Below are 20,547 nucleotides of genomic sequence, written 5' to 3' on the forward strand. Positions count from 1 at the left end.
ACACAATTGCTCACAATTCATTTTACATCATGAAGTGTAGGGTCTGGACAGCTTCATTTAGGAAACCGTATAACACCACAGCTGTCACTTAAGAAACATTACTGTTCTGTTAGCTAAAAGGTCTAAAATATGTTGTCTGAAAGAGTAACTGAGCTACTGATTCTCACTGTACTATTTAGTGTGTGAACAGACACAAAACAACAACATACCTAAGTGTATATGCTAAGAAAAGTCAGGTTAAAATACTAATGCTTGGCTACTATGCTCCTGTTCCACATATTTGCAATACCCACAATTGAGGCTGGGTTAAGAATAGTAGAGTTTCTATTAAACGGAGAACCAAAGAATAGAATGTTTAAAACTTTTTATTGAAGTGCTCAATAAATGAAAACATTTTTTAGTATGCACTGGAGCAGGCCTACATCTTGAATTTCAACATAGAAGGTGATTCTTTTTGTACAGTTGCTGGGTCTACCCTTCTTTCTACATACACATGGTCCACTTGCAGTATAAAATCAAATTAACTTGGAGCACACAGTCCTCAGAATTTCATTCCTGTGTTTGGAGTAAGTGATTTGGTCACCTAAAGCATTATGTTCACTCATCTAAGATCTCTTCATCCAGATTGATATCTGTGGTATCAATATCCTCCAGATCTAAGTTATCCAAGTCATCTTCCAAGTCCAGCAGTGTCTAAGAAAAGAAAAGAATCAATTAAGGGGATAGTAATATGGTTACATTAGCCACCTTATATGATGTATGACTCTTGATATATTTGTACATTCTGCAAAACACCAAGCTGAGGCAGTCAGGTGGCATGTAAATGTTAAAATAAGCTGAAGCGAAAAGCAACTCTTTACAACTTTCTGACCAACTCTCTCTGGACTTCATCCTTTGTTCCTTGTAAATCCATAAGGCTGTAGGAAGTGCTCTGCATTACTGTGTACAGTTTCTGCATAGAACAGGAGGGGTCCATACTCTGTACTGGGCCTAAGTTTCTTAATGTAGAAAGTGACATTTTCTAGTAGCTTGGTTTAATTACAATATTAGTTCAAGTCTTAAATGTAAAATGGATTTAGTGCTTGTACTTCCCTTCATAAAAATATATTTCAGTACCTTTTGATCAGAATTCTGCAAAACTGTCTTCATCAGTTCTTGTTTAGGAGATGGAACTGGTTCTTCAGTCTTCTAATGAAAAAGAGATTCCTTAAGTTCTTTTGAATTTAAATTAGTTCAACAAAAGACCTGTAAGCCCCTGCTCCAGTGGTTCTCTTTCAAAGTTTCCCTCAGTAATTCTCAAACCACATCTTCACAGCCAGTAAGCGTTCTAGCCCTCCATCCACTGCAGACTACTCTTTCCCCACCAGTTTACTTAAAGCAGTTGATGATGGAACCAATACAATGAAAACAACCTTCAGAAAGTATCAGTTAATCTCAAATACTGAAGTGGTGTTAGAAAGTATGTGATTTTCAAGGTCCTCAGCAGGAAAGAGGGTAGGTTACTCGAGATTGTCAGAGCAGTTTTAGCAAAGGCGGTAAATCAGTACTGTTGCTGGGGTTTGTGTTCTGTACCCTGTAATGGTTTAACACTTATCCTTCTCTCATCACTGCTGCACACGTTTTCTATTGTGACAATTTATAACTTAGTGCCATTACTGAAGTAACAGTACTATTCAGTTGAGCGTATTTAGATTAATTATATAATTATCTCCTATAAAACTTCCTATATTCAGCCTCAGCTGTAAGAGACAACCGTACTTAGACTTCTATGCAATCGTTAACTGAATACAAATACATGCTTCTAACGTTAGTTGTCTTGTTTTCAGCTTCCAATGCAAGCTAGTTTTAATTTGGTTTAGGTAACAGAAATAGATTAAGAAGAGTCTGAGGCAAAAGAACATGGAACTCCAGCTGCAGTGCTTACAGTCAAGCCAGTAAGAGCAATAACATGTCCATTATTGGTGAAATATTCTCCAGGGTAGATGTTACTGTACATTAGCAAAAACTGCCTCTTTCTCAGCGTTCATCAATTAGCACTAACACTGACCTGCGGTGCCATTACTCCAGAAGGCTCAAAGGCTTTTGCCTCTTCAAGTAAGTTTCTTTCTTCATTTGGCTGAAAGTAAAAAAAAAAAAACCAAAACCACCAACACATAGGTTTCATGGAACATTTAAGTGGTGGTACTGACTTGCTTAAAGCTGAATTTACACAGCACCAAAGTTTTCTTCTAGAGACGATAAAAGCTCCTACACTTATTACTTACAGTGACAAGGGGGTATTCCCTGGCTGGCCGCAAGTCGGCAAGACTTTGTTTAACATACTCTTCAGCAACAAAAGCTTCCTTTAATCCAGGGAAAAGATTTTCATACTCTGTAGGATCAGCAAGGGACTCGGCAGCTTTTTGATTGACTTTAGAGAGATTCTCCCGCCACAGCTTAACAACCCTGGAGATGCAAACCATATTTCTTATATACAGCTAATTTTGACATCACCATTCACACTCTGCACATGCTTTGAAGTTACCTTGAAACTTGGCTTGGCAAGTATGTCCGTGCAAGAAAAGCAGCTTCTGGGAGACGCCCGGTTTTAATCAAGAGTTCCAAGCATGAATCAAGCCTAAAAGGTTTTAAAATACTATTTTAACCAGTAAAATAAAGACAAATTTTTGTATTAGATTAGCTGTTCATTCTATTTACATTAATTCAAAGTGCTTTCATTTCACATTTTAAAAGTAGCAACCTTCATAAAATAGCTTTTCTGAAAAGGCACATACCACAATCTTTCTCCAGGAAGTTTTAAGTCAGCTGGAGTTAACCATTTGAAGAACCTGAGGTTCTTTGCATTTCAGAAAGCATAACAGAACAATCTGAATCTTATGCTTGCTACTTACTTTCCCTGCAGGAAGTAGCTCATAAATGCAACATTGTTCTTGCCATCTTTTTCTGCTCCTTCAGCTAACTTATTCACCATGTTAGCATTTCCTGAAGCTGTAGCCAGAAGCAGCAGTCCTCCGTAGTCTTGTGCATGGTGGAGACACTCCTGAGCTAAGCCAAACTGGCATTTACTAATGGCAAGCTCAGCAAGTTGCTTCCATTTCTGTTCTGACTAATGGTACAAAAAGGTGAGAGGGAAGGAAAGAAAAACCAGAAAAAGAACCCTCAGTTTTGAACAGCATTTAAAGATTTTTCACAGCATTCAATATGAACATAAGTTTACTTGTAAAGGTACCGTCCTCCCTTTGAGATACGATGATTACTGCAGCTTCACAGCATGACAGAGTGAGTGTTAGATGCAGATCATTACACGGCTGTACCATTACATAAAATAAACAGTTTTTCATTACACATGGAAGGAGAAGGTAGAAATAACTTTGGAAATTTAAACACTAACAATCTCTTAAAAAAAGTTCCCAAGTTAATCTTCAGAATGTAATATCATTTCTGTCTGTAACTAAGTTAACATTCCTTATCACTAACTTCATTATTTACAACAGGAACTGTGAGACCAATTCTCTGAATAATGGCTATGGGACAAGTCACTGCCTGTCAGTCCTCCTAATGCATCAGTCTGAGTTTGCCAAGGCTGGAACAAAAGCCCAGAGGCTTCAGTCCCACCATTCCTCTTCTCACTGTTCAATATGGGAGATTAAGGCTTGATTCTTGGTTCAAGTTTTGTGTTCTCCAGGAGTTCCTGTAGCTTTCTGAGCAGACAACAGTTTTCTGTCCCCATCCCACAGCTTAGATTCCTTAGAATTACAGGCAGAAGAGCTTAATCAAGAAAGTTGGAGGCATTTATGTAGTGTTCAGGGAGCTGTACAGCACCCCTACATACCACTGCCTTTTTTTGCAGGGCCTCTTAGATTCACACTTATTCTCTGAATTCATACAAATCACTAAAAATTATGTTTACCTCTGCTTCCACTGCAAGCTGATAGGCTATTTTTAATTCTCCAAGTTGAAGAGCAAGTTCAAAACGATGCTCTGGATCTGTAGATACGGCAAGAGCTTGTTGTTTGAAGCCCTAAAATAAAAGTCTGAAAGTAAGACTGATCTGTCAGGTCAAACAGCATCCTAGATGTTCTAACAAAAGCCCTCTGAACAGAAGGGTACAGTATTCTCCAATAAATATGGGTGATGAACAAGAGTTTCTGCTTACAGATAAAGTGATCTGCTTTTGCTTAGCAAATTCCATTAGAAGTGTGACTAAATTGATTTATTAACTTTTTGTAACTTGCCTGTTTTTCAAGAAAATGTGCAACTCTGGTTCTCTGTTCTTTTGGAATCGTGGGAAGAACTTTATCAGCCATACTGAAATCTCTTCTCATCACAGCAGTTTGATATTCAAGCACTGAGACCAGCAAAGAGTAGCTAACAATGTTCAGCTCTTTATCACCCAAATAAAGCCGGTTGTCCTTAGGGATATACCCCAAAAGATACATTGTCCTGAAACAAAACAAAGAATATTCATCTTCAATAGATCCACTACCAAAGAATCTATAAAAAAAAGTCCAGTAGTTCTTACAATAGCAAGAATACTCACATGAAAAACTCTACTTTTACTATATAGGCACTTTCACGTAACACTGTTTATTCCCTCCACAATTTACAATACTGCCTCAAAACATATATTAGCAAGATATGCAAGAAAAAGTGGTAAGGCATGGCAAGCAGGTGACAAGGTTAACCTTGTCCTAACTTTGCTGAAAGAACCTTTATCACTTGCTTACAACCCGATGCAGCAACTTACCTGTCTAAATGGGCTATAGTGACAATTTCTCCTCCAACATAGTAGTTGAGCCTGTTCACAGAACTGGTGTAAATAAAGCAGTCGCCTACCCACAAGCCTGTTTTCACAATCTCCTGAATCTCACCAAGAACCTGTAAATTAAGTTGGATTTAATTACATATGTAAAAAGGTACTTTTAGGTAGCAGTAAGACTATTGCATTTTCCAATTAAACTTAATATTCTATACTTAAGTCAACAGTTGGGCAAGTTGCAAAGAAGTTTAGATACAGATTGGAAGTACTTAAATAATGCTTTTATAGCTTTACAAAAATGCTGTAACATATGAAATCTCTACCGTAATACTTAACTAAACCAATTACAAATCCAGGAAACAGGCACCAAACTAAGCATTAAGCACAATCATCAAAGACAAATTTCACAAGTAAAGCTGACATTTCACAGCTTAAGTTTTTTTTTAATTGTTCTCAAATTTCAATAACATTTCAATACTTGAAAATTGCAGAAAGGTTTAAGCAATGTGAACATACTACCTGAGTGTGTGCTTTAAAAATAGCTTCTATAACTCTGTGAGAATAATCAAGAGACATCTGAAGAGAAATGTAGGCATCAAGGGCTGTCATACTGGGATTCCAACAGGGATACTCTCCCCAGGAAACCCAAATAAAATGATTAACAGCATTCCTCACATGATTTATACTGTGTATACTGTATTCCAGTGCTCTGGAAACTAAAATTTAATAGGATTATGTTAAGGAATAATGTTGGTATACTCTGGGAAGACTTGCTTCAATGCTCTCTAATCCTGTTCCATGTTTTGAATAGAAGGTACCTCAAAAGCATCTTCAATTCCATCCTCAGTGACACCTTCATGTGTTTCTTGGGCTGCTGCAACTTTTTCTGATAGGTATTTCAGAATGAAGAATGACTCTTCCGTAGCAATGCAGACAAGCTCACCCGAGTCAGACCAGAAAATCTGTATCATCAGAATCAATAATGACACTAGAGACCCCAGGTTAAGAAAGGAAGTTATATAAATTAAGGTTAAAACCTAGTAACTCTAACAGAAGCTTTAGTACCTGAGAAGCCAACACAAACAGGGATTTCCACTCCCCCCCCTTCTGCCATAAGATGGAGATAAACCTAAGAAGTTATTACTTTATGATGGACACCTTGGCTTCATTTAAGAAAATCAGCAGTCCAGTAAAAAAAAATTTAAAAAAATCAGTAAACACAGACAGATGAATATCTTCAGTCCCACCTAGAAACTTACATGCTTGGGCTGAATCTCAATTCTGCGAATCAGTTCTGTGTTTTCCCAATCATAGAATGCCAAACCATTAACAGATCTGACACCCAACAGGAAGCCACCGTAGATGCCTGCAAGAAAATAAAGGTGGAAGAAATCCACGTTGTGCAAAGAAATGTACCAACATACCTATTTTAGAAGTAAATACTTACCTTCTGCTCCAAAATCAGGTTTGAATGACTTCTTCTCTTTGAAATTTTTAAATATCTTCACAACACTGTTGCTCTCCCTGATTGCGTATCTAAATAGATTGCATTGTTAAAAAAAAAAAAATTATTCGCCTTCCTAAGTAGAAAATTACTAAAATTGTAAGCTGCTACAAAACAACTGCATTTGATTTATCTTCAAAAATTAGCAGAGTACTACAAATGGAAAATTTTAAAGCAGGACAGTTATTGAAAGTTCATTATCCTCACATGCTTTAGTCTTCAGGCCAGTTTACCAGTTGTACAGCCTGAAAACTAGCAGCAGCAAACTCAAGTTAATACAAAGGAAAAAAAATCTGCAACACTTACTCTGAAGAATCATGTGCCCATACAAACTCCTGTGCAGAACCAAAGCTCTTGTTTCTCAAAGCCATAGCTGTGTAGATGATGTATTCACCATCACCACACACTACTACAAACCTAGAGCAGGAGAACAATGCATTTGTCAGACACCTGTATTCAGTTCAACAGCCATGATCAAGCAGACAAAAAATCCAAGAAGGTAAACGCCCCGAGCCCTACACAATCACTGCAAATACAGACAGAATAAAAGATATTTGTATATTCCAAAAATGTCACGGAACCAGATTTTCCTCTGCATCATGTTGCTAGCTACTTGGTTTCCCTTCTGGTCTCTGCTGAGCAGCTGTTGTACCTTGTATCCCTTTACCATTTCTTTTAATTTAGCTTATCTGTTAGCAAAAAAAAATTCAAAAGCGATAAAAGAATGTAGTTTGCTGCTATTATCTTATGTATTTTGTTTGCATACTTCTTCCTCTACCTAGAACGTCCAACTTGTCTGTTTAATCAGCTCTCACAGGTGAAGCCCATCTGTTACTCTGATTTTACAGTGACTGGCTCTGACACACCTGTTCTCCATAGGCTCTCAGCCACCAGCACACATGCAACTCTTACTCATTCAAAAAGTTTTCCAATGTTTAAAAAAAAAAAAAAAAGAAAAATCAGAAATGTTTAAGTATAGTATTTTGTTCTAAAATCTATTACCGTCCATTAGGGTTGTGCTGAATTGTCTGAGGATAGATTTCACAGCTCCCCATATCCTTTACAGCCAGCGGCAATCTTTCTCCATCTTTGATCTCAGCATCTCCCATAGCTTTCAAGTTAGCCTGTTGGACTTCTGAATGTTTAGCCCAAATAATTTTTCCATTTGCATCCATGGACATGGCAGGTTCTTCACGACCAAGCTAGGAAGTGTGGCATAAGAATTTAGCAGATGGAGAAAATACATTCTTGATTTTCTTTTCAGTTGAACATATCTAGTGAAATACCCTGGCTCTGTCTAAAAAATGCCAATTAAAATGTCAGATTTTTACTATTGTATATATTATCACAGAATCAGAAATCAGTTGCTCTGTGCACAGGACAGTGATGAATCACCATTTCTCATTTCAAATCATTAATTGTACCTTAACAATAATGCTGCCTTCATCATATCCCAAAGCCACATTATTGGATCCTCTTAAACTGGCCACACACCACACTCTCTCCATGCCATAGTTGAGGGTACTTTCCAGGCGGTAAGTACTCGAATGCCAAATGCGTACAGTTCCTAGAGGAGAAAGAAATACATAGCTTTTATCTCTTCTCTCAACGCGAGGGCAGGAGGTGTGTAGCCACACCAGAAGAAGAGCTCTCCCATAAATTCTTCTCCTGTCCTTTATATATCAGGAAATACAAAATTACCATCTTCTGAGCCTGTGATAATGATAGGCAATTCAGGATGGAAGCTGACACACGACACATTTTGAGCATGTCCTTCCAGGGTTTGTACACATGTTTTATTCTGCAAAGAAAAAAAAAAAAGTGTTGGAAGTACAGGTACAGATAATATACATTGCTACATTTTTACCTTTATTTCTTTAAAAAAATCTTCCCCCAAATCTAAAACTTATCTGAAAACATATTTCTCTAAATTTCTTCCAGTAACATTTCCAAGATGCCCAAACAACAGCATTAGACATTAAAAATTATGATTGTATTGACTTAATTTCTCCTCCCCAGAAGAAAATATTTCCCTTGACTTAGTTTTTTTCCTCTATTTTTAGATTGGTTTCTGCCTAGAAGATATGCTTTCTCAGAGCTACATAGCACAACAGATTAAAACAAGATAGAGAACGGAGTTCACTGCAAAAAAAATCAGAGCAAACCATTTACCTGAATCTAATTACAGGTGAAGACAGATCTAATATTGTCTTTAGCAACAATGTTCATTCACAGTGGTGAAAGAAAAGCCTACTCTGCTTGAGACAACTAACGTTAGGCTACGTAACTGATGTATACAACCATACATGGTGGCAAAATTTTAAGTACTGATCTAACAGCCATTACTGCACCACATGCTTAAATTAACAGCACTAGCTTTAACTTCTGAGCTTGTGTTTACTCTAGGGCAACAGTTTTTAACAACCACAAAGGACTATCTAACAAATTTTGTCTTGCCCTTCTGGCCATTCATACACTCCTATGCAGGAAGAACTTATGGACTCTAGGTTCCAGCAACAGAATTGAGTCCCTGGATTCAGTCTCTCTTTCCTGTAGAGCATTCAAACAAGTCACCTCATAACCCCTGCAAACTGTCAAGTAGAAGCACATGCGTGTGTGTGCATGCACACATGTCCCTATATAAATGTGCATAGGATGAAAAAGGAGAGAGGGAAGGGAATAAAGAAAGAAGGGAAAAAATTAATGAGAACTGAAAGGATGGAAAGAGTTGATAAATGAACAATACTTCTGTTGGTCTATTCAAGTCCTTTCCCTCCTTTTCTATTTCTTCACTATTGGTTTTGCTGTGGCAGTCAGCACTAAAGTTTACGAAGAGTTGAACATATACCTGGTAGTCCCAGATTTTAACCAACCGGTCATCTGCACCTGAAATGAGGTATGGCTTGTCTCCTCCACTGTAATAGTCAATGCAGTTTACTCCTTTCTCATGGCCTTCCAAAGTAAAGTTGGGCGAAGAAGAGCCAAGCTGCCACACCTTCCCAGAAAAACAAAACAAAACAAAAAAAAACACACCAAAAAACTCAACCGCAGGTAGTTATTAATCTTTTGCATCCAGGTCAACCTTGCCAAACAGAGTAGGTATTCAGATGTACTTTACAATTCCAAAGATATAGAATATGGAATTCCAAAGACAGTTGTTTTCTTAGGTGAAAAACCTGAACAACTGCTTATCAAACTACCAATCCTCCCCCACCAAATAAACAGAAATAATATGCCAAGTTGTACATGCTGTGCTTGTACCTCAAAAATCTCAAAACAATGGAATTGGTTTCTCCCAACTTTTTCTTTTAGGACATGAAACCATGTAAGACACTATTTGTAAGAAGTAATATCTGTTTACGAAATTAACTAGTAGACCTAGAAAAAGCAACTATTTGTGCATAAACGGATTTGCCCCCAAATGTGTCCTTAACTTTATTTTTTCCAGTTACATTAAACTGCTGACAGATCTCATGCTAAATGAGGACTCAAAATGAACCAAGTGAAGTTGTAGATATACTGCTATTTTCCCATGGTTATGACATCAAATCAGCCTACACACCTAATCTCAACAATTGAGGACTTATGAAATCAAAACTGGATTTTTACAGCCAATACAATGATAATTTGTGGGGAAAGTGAGGAAGTCTTACTGCTCAGATGGCTGTAAATCTATAGTCCCAGGTATTTAGTAATAGTTTCACAGCAAATGAGACTCATCAGGGTCTCCCATAAGAACGCTGAAGACACCTTTGGAAACAATTCAACAGACAGCCAAGGACATGAAAATAATGGGAGAAATACCTTTATGTTTTTTATATTTAGTTTTAATTCTTCCAAACTACTCATTGATAGTATAACCATTACCCCTCTGCAGTATTTCTGAGTAATCCAAATGGAAATGCAGCACTTAAAGTTTAGAGAACCACATTTCAGTGATTAGACGTGACAGGTAATCTTGTAGGTGAATAGTAACTTGACCACCATTCAAGTCCTTGTTAAATAAAAATTCTATCATAGCACCTGCTTTTTATAATTCTGACTCATTGTCCATACAGTATTATTGGTTTGTATACTCTGGCTGATAATTACTTAATGACAAAAAAACCTCAACTCCAAAATGCAGTTTCTCTACCTTGATTGTCCTATCCAAAGAGGCACTGGCAAACTGATTGTTGTCTTTTGGGTTTATGACAATCTGCATGACATAATGGGTGTGCCCTTCAAACACCTGAGAACAAGACCATTTTTTATCCCAGTCCCAGAGCTTAATGAGCATGTCATCTGAAAGAAAAAAAAAAACAAACACAAAAACCAAAAACAACCAAATAAGCTTCAGTTAGTTTAATATATTCTGATACCTACCTTCTTAAACCACACAGTTGTTCATAACTTCAGGTGAAAGGCTCACTCATCCCTTCCCCCTTGGAAGGAGGCACTGCTAATACTCAATGTATTTTCCATCTGTAAGATTACCAGTCCTTCCTTGCAGAAGGACCACAGGGAGTACAAGTTTCTCAAAAATATTGTCCAGTAAAATAGTGATAAAACTAAGTAAAAAAATATATCTGTCTTAAAAAGGGAGATTAAGAATTGATATTAAGGTATTGAATTATTAATCTTAAAATACTGGGCAGATATTAAGGAACTGGACCCACGCCTTCTTCTGCAGCACCTACTCTGACAAGCGCTAAGGAATAGGATGCAGAAACAACCAAGCTGGCTTCCTAATACCTTTATTTCAAGTGTAAGTGTATTAGCTTGAACAGCAAAACACAGAAATATATGGCGCCTCTGACCCACAAGGCTCTCTGCATTTTGGCAGAGCTCTGACTGCATTGGTAAGGTTTCCAGGAATGAAAAGGACTGAGTAGCACAATGTAGATGTTCTTCGGCAAGATCTGTTGGGATACTGTGATCTTCCAATCCCAAGTAACATAGATCACCTCAAATAAAAGAGAATTCAGTAGTATTTAAGGGAAAAAATATGAAAGTTAGCTAAGTCAGATTGCCAGCTGAAAACATACTCCAAACTATTATGCAATTTTTTAAAAAACAGAATTTTAGTGTGGCAAACTCTCAAGCAACAGCTAAGGGGCACATATATGAACCTTTCCTCTGGCAGATATTAAGCAACATGTTCTTCGGTCTTCTCTAACAGGGACATAAGATATTATATTCTAAATTGCAAGACCAGTTGATATTCCATTAAAAAACATGAATGTATCTTGCAAAGGAACAAGATGAAATGACAGCTGTCATGTTGGCTACTTGCTCAAGGATTGCTGTTTCAGCAGAAAAAGGAAAAAACACGCAATCCCTCACTAGACAGAAAACAGAAGCCTAAAAATAGATGGTTAATAAATATAAAAATATACCAAAGAACTCTTACCGCTACTTGTCAGTATGAAAGGCTGTGTGGGATGCACAGCAATACAACGAATGTAATCTGAATGTGCTTCAAACATGTGAACTCTTTCCAAGGTGTTATAATTAAAAACTCTAATTTGCATGTCATCCTACGAAAGGGAAGAAAAGCCACCATTAGAATAGGACTCTGTATATTGCACCTTCAATGCAGGGTAACTAGGAAGAAAAAAAAAACCAAACCAACATTCCACCATTGAAGAGCCTCTAACAACATAATATTTAAGAAAATGTTATTTTCTGTACATTGCTAACGATACAAATTATACTTTGATTCAGAAGTATATAAATGATCCAATCCTATTCCAAGGCATTTACAAAATGGAAAAAACTTCGACTAAAATTTCGTTTTAAAAAACCATGTATTTCAAATAGCCTTTTGATTTAAAATTAAGGGAAGTGCAAAAATGCTTTAAAAATTATTAATGCTTTATATGACAATGAAAAGCAAGGTTCCCCAACATAAAATCTACAACGGTGTTAATGCTGTGGGGCCAGGAGGAAAGAATTTGTAACTCTAAGTCAAGTGGAAAGGTGATTTCAACTTCATTCTTTAAAATTGAGATTTTTTTTTTGGGGGGGGAGTGTGTGTGTGTGAAATTAAGTTGATAAAAATAAAAATTGAGACCAACTTTCACCAGTTACTAATCTAGTTCCCATGCAGCTGCTTGAACTCTGGTGCTGCCAAGAAGGCAGTGTTGCACTTCTTGGGAAACAGTGCTAACTTATGTGCACTTGAAGTAACTGGGTCATGGCAGCATAAGACAATGACAAGACAAGAAATCTTTTTACTCTGTGTATAGGGCAGAAGAAAAGAAAAAAAATTTTAGGTATTACTTCCATTTAGACAAAAAACTATTCATTCTATCAAGAAAAATGTGTTACCAAGATTAGGAAAAAAACTATTCCTCTCAAAGTAGACTCACTGAATAAAAGCAGAGTATTTTTCTAGCGGTGAGTACAACTAAAAGAATTATTTTTAATATAACCAAGGAAAAAAGTAGAAAGTCACTTCTAAGTCTTCTTACCCAAGACAGTCAATAGTTTCATCTTAGTTGACAATAAAAGTTAAATCTAGATCTATCTTGCACTACATGCAGAATTAGCCACCATATTAGATTGCTCTCCTTTGAAATGAAAAGTTTAAGTTTTGAAACTTAAAGGAACTGTACTGAAGTATTCCTTTCTTATCTACAAATTCATATAAAATCATACTATTATGTGATATACAAAGGAGTGGCATGAAAATAAACTAGAGAAAGTACTATTGCATATGGATATCACAAGACGATGATAGCTTACAGCTCCTGTAACAACCCAGTTCTTTCTTGCCACGAATTTGGCAGCTCTCACTGGAAGGTCACACACTTCAAAAGTCTTCACCAGAGTCTAAAAATAAAAATAATAAGTTTATAGCACTAGAGAAAGTATCAGTTTTGAAATCAGCTCTTTATCTTTTCTTAACAGTGTCTAGTATGTTGCCTTTAGCAACTCTCCAAGAATCCTACAACAGTACATGTGCACTTTTTAAAAGGAACATACCTGTCCAAGAAGGGAGATGCTTGCCTGTTTTGTTCTTTTAACATCACCTTTATGTTCTCCCTCCATTCTTAATCCAACCCCATCTAATATTTTTGGAGCTGCTGCCCAATTTCAACTATACTTGACAGGCAGGTAGAAGTCTAACAGTTCCTACAACCTTCACAAATACAGATGGCAGATGCAAGACAGAGGTGTCTAATCTTCCAGAAGGAAAGCCATTAATTTGCAAGGAATCCACAACAGAGATGATTCTTGAAAAATAAATTTATAGAAAATGACAGGTCATTAAAAGTCACAGCTAAAGATATTCCTTGTCTATTAATACAGTGACTTTTGTAATAAGGCAGGGGAGAGTACAGTCAATTAGTAGCAGTGATTTAAGATTCTTCTTGTGTGTCTAGTATCAAAAAATAGAATTTATATGTCTGTCCGTTATGAAAATTTGACAATAAAGGAAAATAAAAATCATCACCTGTGTTTCATGGTTCCAAACACAGACGCTCCCATTGTAAAGGCTAGCCAACATCCATGGTTCTGTGGGATGCAAGTCTACACTCTTCACCCGGTCGGACCGGGCTGTTAGTTTCCGTTTTATATCAAGTCGGAGAGGCTAGAGAGGAAAAGTATTGAGAATACCAAGTTATTCAACATAAAACTGGCACAGAAATATGATGGAAGAAGGAAAGATGAAGTTAAACCTTAAAATAAAAAGAATCAGTCCTCCTTTTCCAGCAGACAGATGACTGCTATGCTTTTCTATCCATCTGCTGACTTGTTATTATAAGGATTTCTAGAAACATCACACCCCCACCAATGGCCATGGGTCCATTTAATTTACTTCTGTGAAATTCAGAACTTTTTCATAATGTAAAAGGTATCTCCAGCAGTCAAAAAAAGATGCACTGCACATCTTCCTGGTGTCCCTGAACTACTAAAGCAAAAGAAAGAGATTTTGCTTCTAATACAAACGATAGAAAAAGAATCTTCCTGCTACTTCACCTGAAAAAACACGTGCAAAAGCCAGTTATCACAACAGAAAACAACAACATTCACCCATTATAAGTTTATTTCTGTTCACAATTCCCATATTAAGTTTTGGAATGGAACACTATGTTGGAAAAACTGAGGGGAGTGAAAAGGTTAAGCCTTTCCCTTATGAAGAGGGATTTGACCTTCCAACTTCATCACTGGCAATGTAAAGCCAGAGTATTTAAAAAGGTATAAAGCGTAGCAAAGTGATTTTCTAAAATATTTGAAGCATTATAGATTTGTTTAGACACTCAAAGGCTGTTGAGCTCACTTAATGCTGCTGACATTTTATCTCAGAGAACTTAATAAGTAATATATGATCACAGAATGCTGCATGTGTTTAGTAGCAGAATAAAATTAATAAAACCTGCAGTTACACATGTTAGACACTGCAAGGAAAGAGACACCCAGCTACCACATAGTATCCGTAACTTATGGACGTGACATCTGATTGGAAGAGGACAAACTTGTGGTTTATTTCTCCAGCCATAAATACTATAAGAGTAGGCAAAGTAATTGCATGTGACTCTCTGCTTATCCTTGGAAGTGCTCTTATCTGCCACTACTAAGACCCAGACTATGGCTGATCCAAGAGGTGAACTGCAACATGTACCTGAAATGCTTTCACAACTGTTAGGTCTGTCTGATGAACACCATGCTAGTAACAAAACCCAGGGGATCTGCTCCATGACTTCAAGCAGAATGGCGCTAGGGGACTTTCAAGTCCTTTCTTCTTATTAAGTTATTTAACTTAAACCACAGAATAACACTACGACTTCTTCAGGCAGCACGGCAACGGGGAAGGCCGGGTCAAAGAGAGCAGGAAGACCCCGCACAGACACCCGGCCTGTCCTGCCCAGAGCCCAACCCAGCTGCCCCCCAAGGCAGGGCCAGCCGTGTGCCGAAGGCCCCGCGACATCCCGGCCCGGCTCCCGGCTCGCCCTGGCGGGGGGCGGCTGCCCAGGCCCTCGCCCCGGCGCGGCCTCTTGCTCTTCGCAACACGTCCAGCCGCGCCGCTCCTCTGGGGGCGCGGGGGGAGCCGCCCAAAGCGGCGGCAGCTGCGCGGGCAAGGCTGGGCGGCCCCGCCGGGGCCACCTAAGAACAACCTCAGGATTGATTTCTCAAGCCTCCCGCAGCGGGGCTTTGCGCGCCGTGCGGCAGCCGGTCACTGACGGCCGCCGCAGCCCCCCGACCCTCCCCGCTCCGCGCCGGGCTCCAGTGGCCGGGCCCCCGCCCGCCGCGCCCCGCTGGCGGGGCGGCCCCCCGCACTCACCATGGCCCCACGTCGCCCCGCGGCAGCGCCGACGGCTGAGGTGTCGCTGCGCCCCGGGCTGGCTCCGACCCTCCGACGTGGAGCTTCCGGACCCGTCGGTACCGCGAGAGTGACGCCAGAGCCCCAGGCCTCGCGAGAGGGAGGCGGCGCGGCGGGAGCTGGGACATGTAGGCGCCGCAGGGCCCGATGGGAGTTGTAGTTGCGGCGGGCGGGCGCCTCGTCACCTCACGGCGGCGGTGATGGGCGCTGCGGTGAGACCCTCCCTCTGCGCGACCTGGGACATCTCAGCTGGGTGATGGTGCGGAGAGCTGCCAGACCCTGCCCTGTTGTGAGTGACCTGGAGAAGAGGTCACCTTTGCCTGATCGGCACGGTCTCTCGGTGTGCATAATTTGGAGTACAGTGTCCAGCTCTGGGCTCCCCAGTTCCAGAGAGGCAGGGAACCACTGGAGCAAGTCCAGTGGAGAGCTACCAAGATGATCAGGGGACTGGACCAACTCTCTTGTGAGGAAAGGCTGAAAGACCTGGTTTGTTCAGCCTGGAGAAGACTGAGGGGGGATGCTATCAATGCTTATAAATATCTAAAGGGTGGGTGTCAAAAGGATAGGACTGGACTTTTTTCAGTAGTGCCCAACGACAGGACAAGGGGCAATGGGCACAAGTTGGAACACAGAAAGTTCCAGCTAAACATGAAAAAAAACTCCTTTCCTGTGAGGGTGACAGAGCAGTGGCACAGGCTGCCCAGGGAGGGTGTGGAGTCTCCTTCCCTGGAGACATTCAAAACCCGCCTGGATGCGTTCCTGTGCCCCCTGCTCTGGGTGTGCCTGCTCAAGCAGGGGGGTTGGACAAGATGATCTCCAGAGGTCCCTTCCAACCCCTTCCATTCTGTGATTCTGTGCTAATGGTGACATTGGTCAGAGGGGTCAGGTCCTCAGTGGTGAGCGTGACAGGGCCCTGAAGCAAGCCCCTGGAAGGAGCCCAGCTTGCCTCCCCCAGTCAGTAAGAACGACATAATCCTGGTCAGACCTTGTAGAAGTGAAAGACTATGTGACACATTTTTCCTCTTCTTAATCTTTTTTTGCCAGCTAAAGCTACAGATACTGCAACCACAAAGAACATCTAGTAGAAAAGTTATGGGGAATGTGACATTTTGGGAAGCACCACAGCACAAGGAACCACTGTTGAGAAAATTTCTCCTAGCATTCCTGCCAGATTGAAGTTACATCTTTAATTAAAAATTGCAACCCCCACATTTCATTGTATAAAGGAGGGGAATAACATGGGGGGTATTTATATTCATTGGGATTCAGTTAAAGAAAATACCCCTTTTGATACAAGTGTTCACCTTGGGATTAGGAGCCTCATGTGCTCTATCCTACAACACAGTAAAAAGGATTACATTGTCCTGGAGTGTTTACAGTTTGAAGGACATAAACAAAAGGGTGACAGAGAGATTACTTCAGCTCTTGTTATTTTCACTCCAAGAAGACAGATACTTAAAATTCAAAAAACCACAAGCCTGGTGAAAATGAGTGAGAAAAGAAATGCCTGAAGCAAGAGAAGGGGCACAATGTTGTCAACCGTTATGGGTGAGTTTAGACTTTCGGCTTTCTTTAGGGCTTTCTTTTCACTTTCAATTCATTATGTTAATGATTGTAGAATAACGCATTTGAGTACAGAATTTCAGGATGCAGAATTTGGATAAGCTTGCTTAGAAGTAATGAACTGAGTAAAATTTATGACTTTTGAGTCTAATTCATGATTTTTAGACAGCTGAGGTGGCACGCTGAAAGAAGAGGTGTAGGGGAACGATGCCCATATTAGAGAATGTAGGTAGTGGAGGATGAACCGCACACATTGTGTACTTTTCCTTGAAAATCTCAACGAGGTCCTAGTCCAGAGAGAAATGAGGGTATTACAGGGGAATCAAAGACAGCAAGGAAGGTAAGTGAAAGATGAAGGAATAGAGATTGTTAGTCAAGAAAATAACAACAGGGAAAGGAAGAAATTACTTTGCTGTTGTAATAATAGAAAATCTGAAGTGCAGAAATGAGGCACATGGTATAAGCCAAGGCTGACCTTAGAGTAGGAGAGGAGCAATGAAATTAAGAATAAGAAATATCCCTCATAGCTGATAGATGCAAGGGTACCAGTTGAGTCAAGAAGCCCATGATCCATAAATTACGGAAATCAAATGGTTATACAGAGGAAATATTATGTATTTGTTTCCATTTCATACTCTTTCCTATATATCCTGTACTAGCCACTGTTTCACTGTGGGTTGGGTACAAAGTAGCTGGAAACATGGGGAGTCTCTAAGATGACTTTCAATACAGACATCATATAAGAACATCTCTGCTTCAGGTTCTTTTATTCTTATGCCTATTTACTGAAAGATATTTTTCAGGTAAAAAAAGCCAACACAATGTTTTCTTCCAGAGTCATGGAACAGAGGAAACTTTGTGCCTTGTGGGCATTGTGCACTTTGAAGTTCCCCATTTCCCCTTTCATGCCCCTGCCTGCGTGGCTCTGCAGTAGCGCTTGCTGCAGCTCACCTGGAGCAATATACATGCTTGCTGAGCATTTGGCTATTTCCTCCTGGGCCTCAAAAAAATGTAGCATTTTCTTTACCTTGGAGGAAGGGAACAAAGTTGGGTTTATCTGCCTCCTGTTACTTTTGTGGCTACTCGTTATCTTTAAGACCATAGATAGGGAAAGGGGGGAGGAGAGAATGATGAGATGGCTACAGATCAGTAGAGTGCAATCATAGGCCTTGCTTCCTTAGGAAATCAGAATAAAACTGTACAGAATATTTAAAATGCATTGTCTAGTACCACTCTACAACTGTCTTCTTGTTAGAAACACAAACAGCATTTCTGTAAAGTGTGGATATGCATGTGTAACGAAGGGTATAATAAAGGGACTGGTAATATGATGTTGCAGGACAGAGTTCCTGTAGGTGCAAAGCTACTTTTAAATGTCTTGAAAGTTCTCAAGACAAAACATTAAAAAGGACTTTTTTTAATTCCCAAAAAAGGATGTTCTAAACAACTGGCCAGATAAGTGCTGGTAGTTGAAGCAATTGCATTCTGACACATTAAATCTTGTTGAACTAAAACATGGACTGGAGTTCTGTAATAGAGGAATTCTGCACATTTTTATTGTTGGTGATTTAGTCAGAAACACAGCAGCTGTAATGGGATTGCAACAAGAGATACAACAGTTGTAAGAAGGAAGCAACTATGGTACTGTTTCAGCCTACTGGTAATTTCTTCTTTACAAGGCTCTTGCTTCTCGGGATAGCCAATCCATTCAACCTTACTTTTCTGAGATTTCAGTTTAGATCCTTTTGGCTATGACATTATTGGCAGGTTTTGAATTTGTATGGCAATAAAAAGTTTTCTGGAAGGAGGATAGAGCATTTTATGATAAAAATAGTACAATATCATTCTTCCAAAAAAGAACGTTGAAATAGTTTGGGGTACCAATCACAAGCACCTATAGTTTATCCTCGGTGTACCAAATAAGTTTTAACAGAGAAGGGGAAGGCTAGCAATAAAACACCAGTCCACTTTCTTTTTCTCTCAGGTAAAGACTAGACATCTGGAAATAAGAGCCATATACATATGGCTCATTCCATATGCTTGGAAATCCATATTGAGCCAAAAATCTAACAGGTGCTTTTACCTAGATCCATAGCTGGTGTAATGAATATAGTGCATGCTGCTGCTTGTTGCAGTAGGCAGCTCAGTCCTGAGGACCCAATATCTCTTTGCCTTGATTGTTCTACCCAGGACACCACCCCTGTTATGTAAATTCCTTGTTTCTCCAGACTTCAACCATTGCTTATTTTCTTTATGGGGGTATGTGGCCCCTCCCGGGATCACTACATTTCACTTTGGGGCCCAGTTTGCCAGCATCTCTGAGCTTGACTAACTTTATTATCTTGAGGTAGTATGGCTTACTAATTCCCAGAGTATTCTGTGAGTTATATTGTAACCTGAATTACTGCATTATTCTCAGTAGATCTGTTCTTTTAGAATATAACGAGGCTTTTATATATTTAGGTCAGCTCTATAGCATTGTAAAGTGTTTATTTCATATGCAAAATTAATGGGAAGTGCTGTTCATTGGCAAGAGTTAATACCTGCAGTGCAGTGAACTGAAGTAGAACTCATTGCAGCCTTAACTTGGAAGATAGTAAAGATTGATGGAACACAGCGGGTTTAAAGGAAAGGTGTTATTAACATGTAAGTGGCAGAGCTGTGAGACAAAAACCACTGTAAATCTGAATTAAAAGCTCCCTTGAAATGACAGTATTTCACTTTGTTGCAGATCAGGGATACAGCAGTGTTGAGGAATGTAGTTTGTCTCTGAGTCTGAGATGCCCAGCCTTTGTCTTTTCTCACTCTCTTGGAAACATACTAGCCTTGGATACAATCCTGAATCATATACAGAGATCAGAATATTAAACTCACTAGGATAATGAGGAATTACAGTACCAGTAAAGAACCCAGAACTTTTAGCAGAACTGTCAAAACCATAGAATTCATATTAGAAAAAAATAATCCCGTCCTCTCCAAAACATGCAACCTGCCAGTAGCAGCCTGATGGTGCATAAACCGATCGTTTAAAAAAATAGCTGCTGCTTCAATCATATGTGGTGCATACGGAGAAAATAGATACTGCAGTATGTAAAGAAGGGATTGGAAGTTTTATATTTGAAGTCACCTAAAGTAATATCACCTGACACTTTTATTACAGGCCTGCCTTTTCAACTTAAAATTCTGCCAAACTTCAGCTGTGTGGGTTTAGAGTTTTGTATATTGGATTTTTTCATCTGGACAAAGGACCTATGTCTGCTTGTATTTTCAAGTTTCAGTAGAAATGTGTAGTCATTTTTTAAAAGGTATTAAGGGAGCACAGAATGCCAGCTTCCTTAAAATCAGAAACAGGAAAATCATCACTGTTTTGAGCAGCATCTGGTAACGGACTTATTTTAAGCAGAAAATATA

The 20,547-nt window shown here is 39.3% G+C and overlaps 1 protein-coding gene across 1 annotated transcript; it reads right to left on the reverse strand.

Moving 5' to 3' along the window:
* Positions 1-347: 347 nt before the first annotated feature.
* On the reverse strand, positions 348-15,653 carry COPB2 (COPI coat complex subunit beta 2). The gene is made up of 22 exons (XM_064457334.1): positions 15,535-15,653; positions 13,705-13,842; positions 12,993-13,079; positions 11,656-11,782; positions 10,399-10,547; positions 9,112-9,258; positions 7,965-8,064; positions 7,688-7,830; positions 7,266-7,465; positions 6,570-6,680; positions 6,207-6,295; positions 6,019-6,125; positions 5,578-5,721; positions 4,748-4,878; positions 4,236-4,443; positions 3,911-4,021; positions 2,892-3,106; positions 2,525-2,617; positions 2,265-2,445; positions 2,048-2,116; positions 1,117-1,188; positions 348-693 (listed from the first exon to the last, which is right to left on the reverse strand). The coding sequence occupies exons 1-22, from the start codon at positions 15,535-15,537 to the stop codon at positions 598-600; spliced, it is 2,721 nt and encodes a 906-aa protein (XP_064313404.1). The 5' UTR covers positions 15,538-15,653; the 3' UTR covers positions 348-597.
* Between the last annotated feature and the right edge of the window lie 4,894 nt (positions 15,654-20,547).

The sequence above is a fragment of the Phalacrocorax carbo genome, chromosome 7 (assembly GCF_963921805.1).
Source record: "Phalacrocorax carbo chromosome 7, bPhaCar2.1, whole genome shotgun sequence".
NCBI lineage: Eukaryota > Metazoa > Chordata > Aves > Suliformes > Phalacrocoracidae > Phalacrocorax > Phalacrocorax carbo.

Coding starts and splice junctions, on each gene's coding strand:
- COPB2 (XM_064457334.1), bottom strand. Junction 9,259..10,398: donor CTTTGGATAGGACAATCAAG/GTAGAGAAACTG, acceptor TTTTCTGGGAAG/GTGTGGCAGCTTGGCTCTTC. Junction 6,126..6,206: donor ACCTGATTTTGGAGCAGAAG/GTAAGTATTTAC, acceptor ATTTTCTTGCAG/GCATCTACGGTGGCTTCCTG.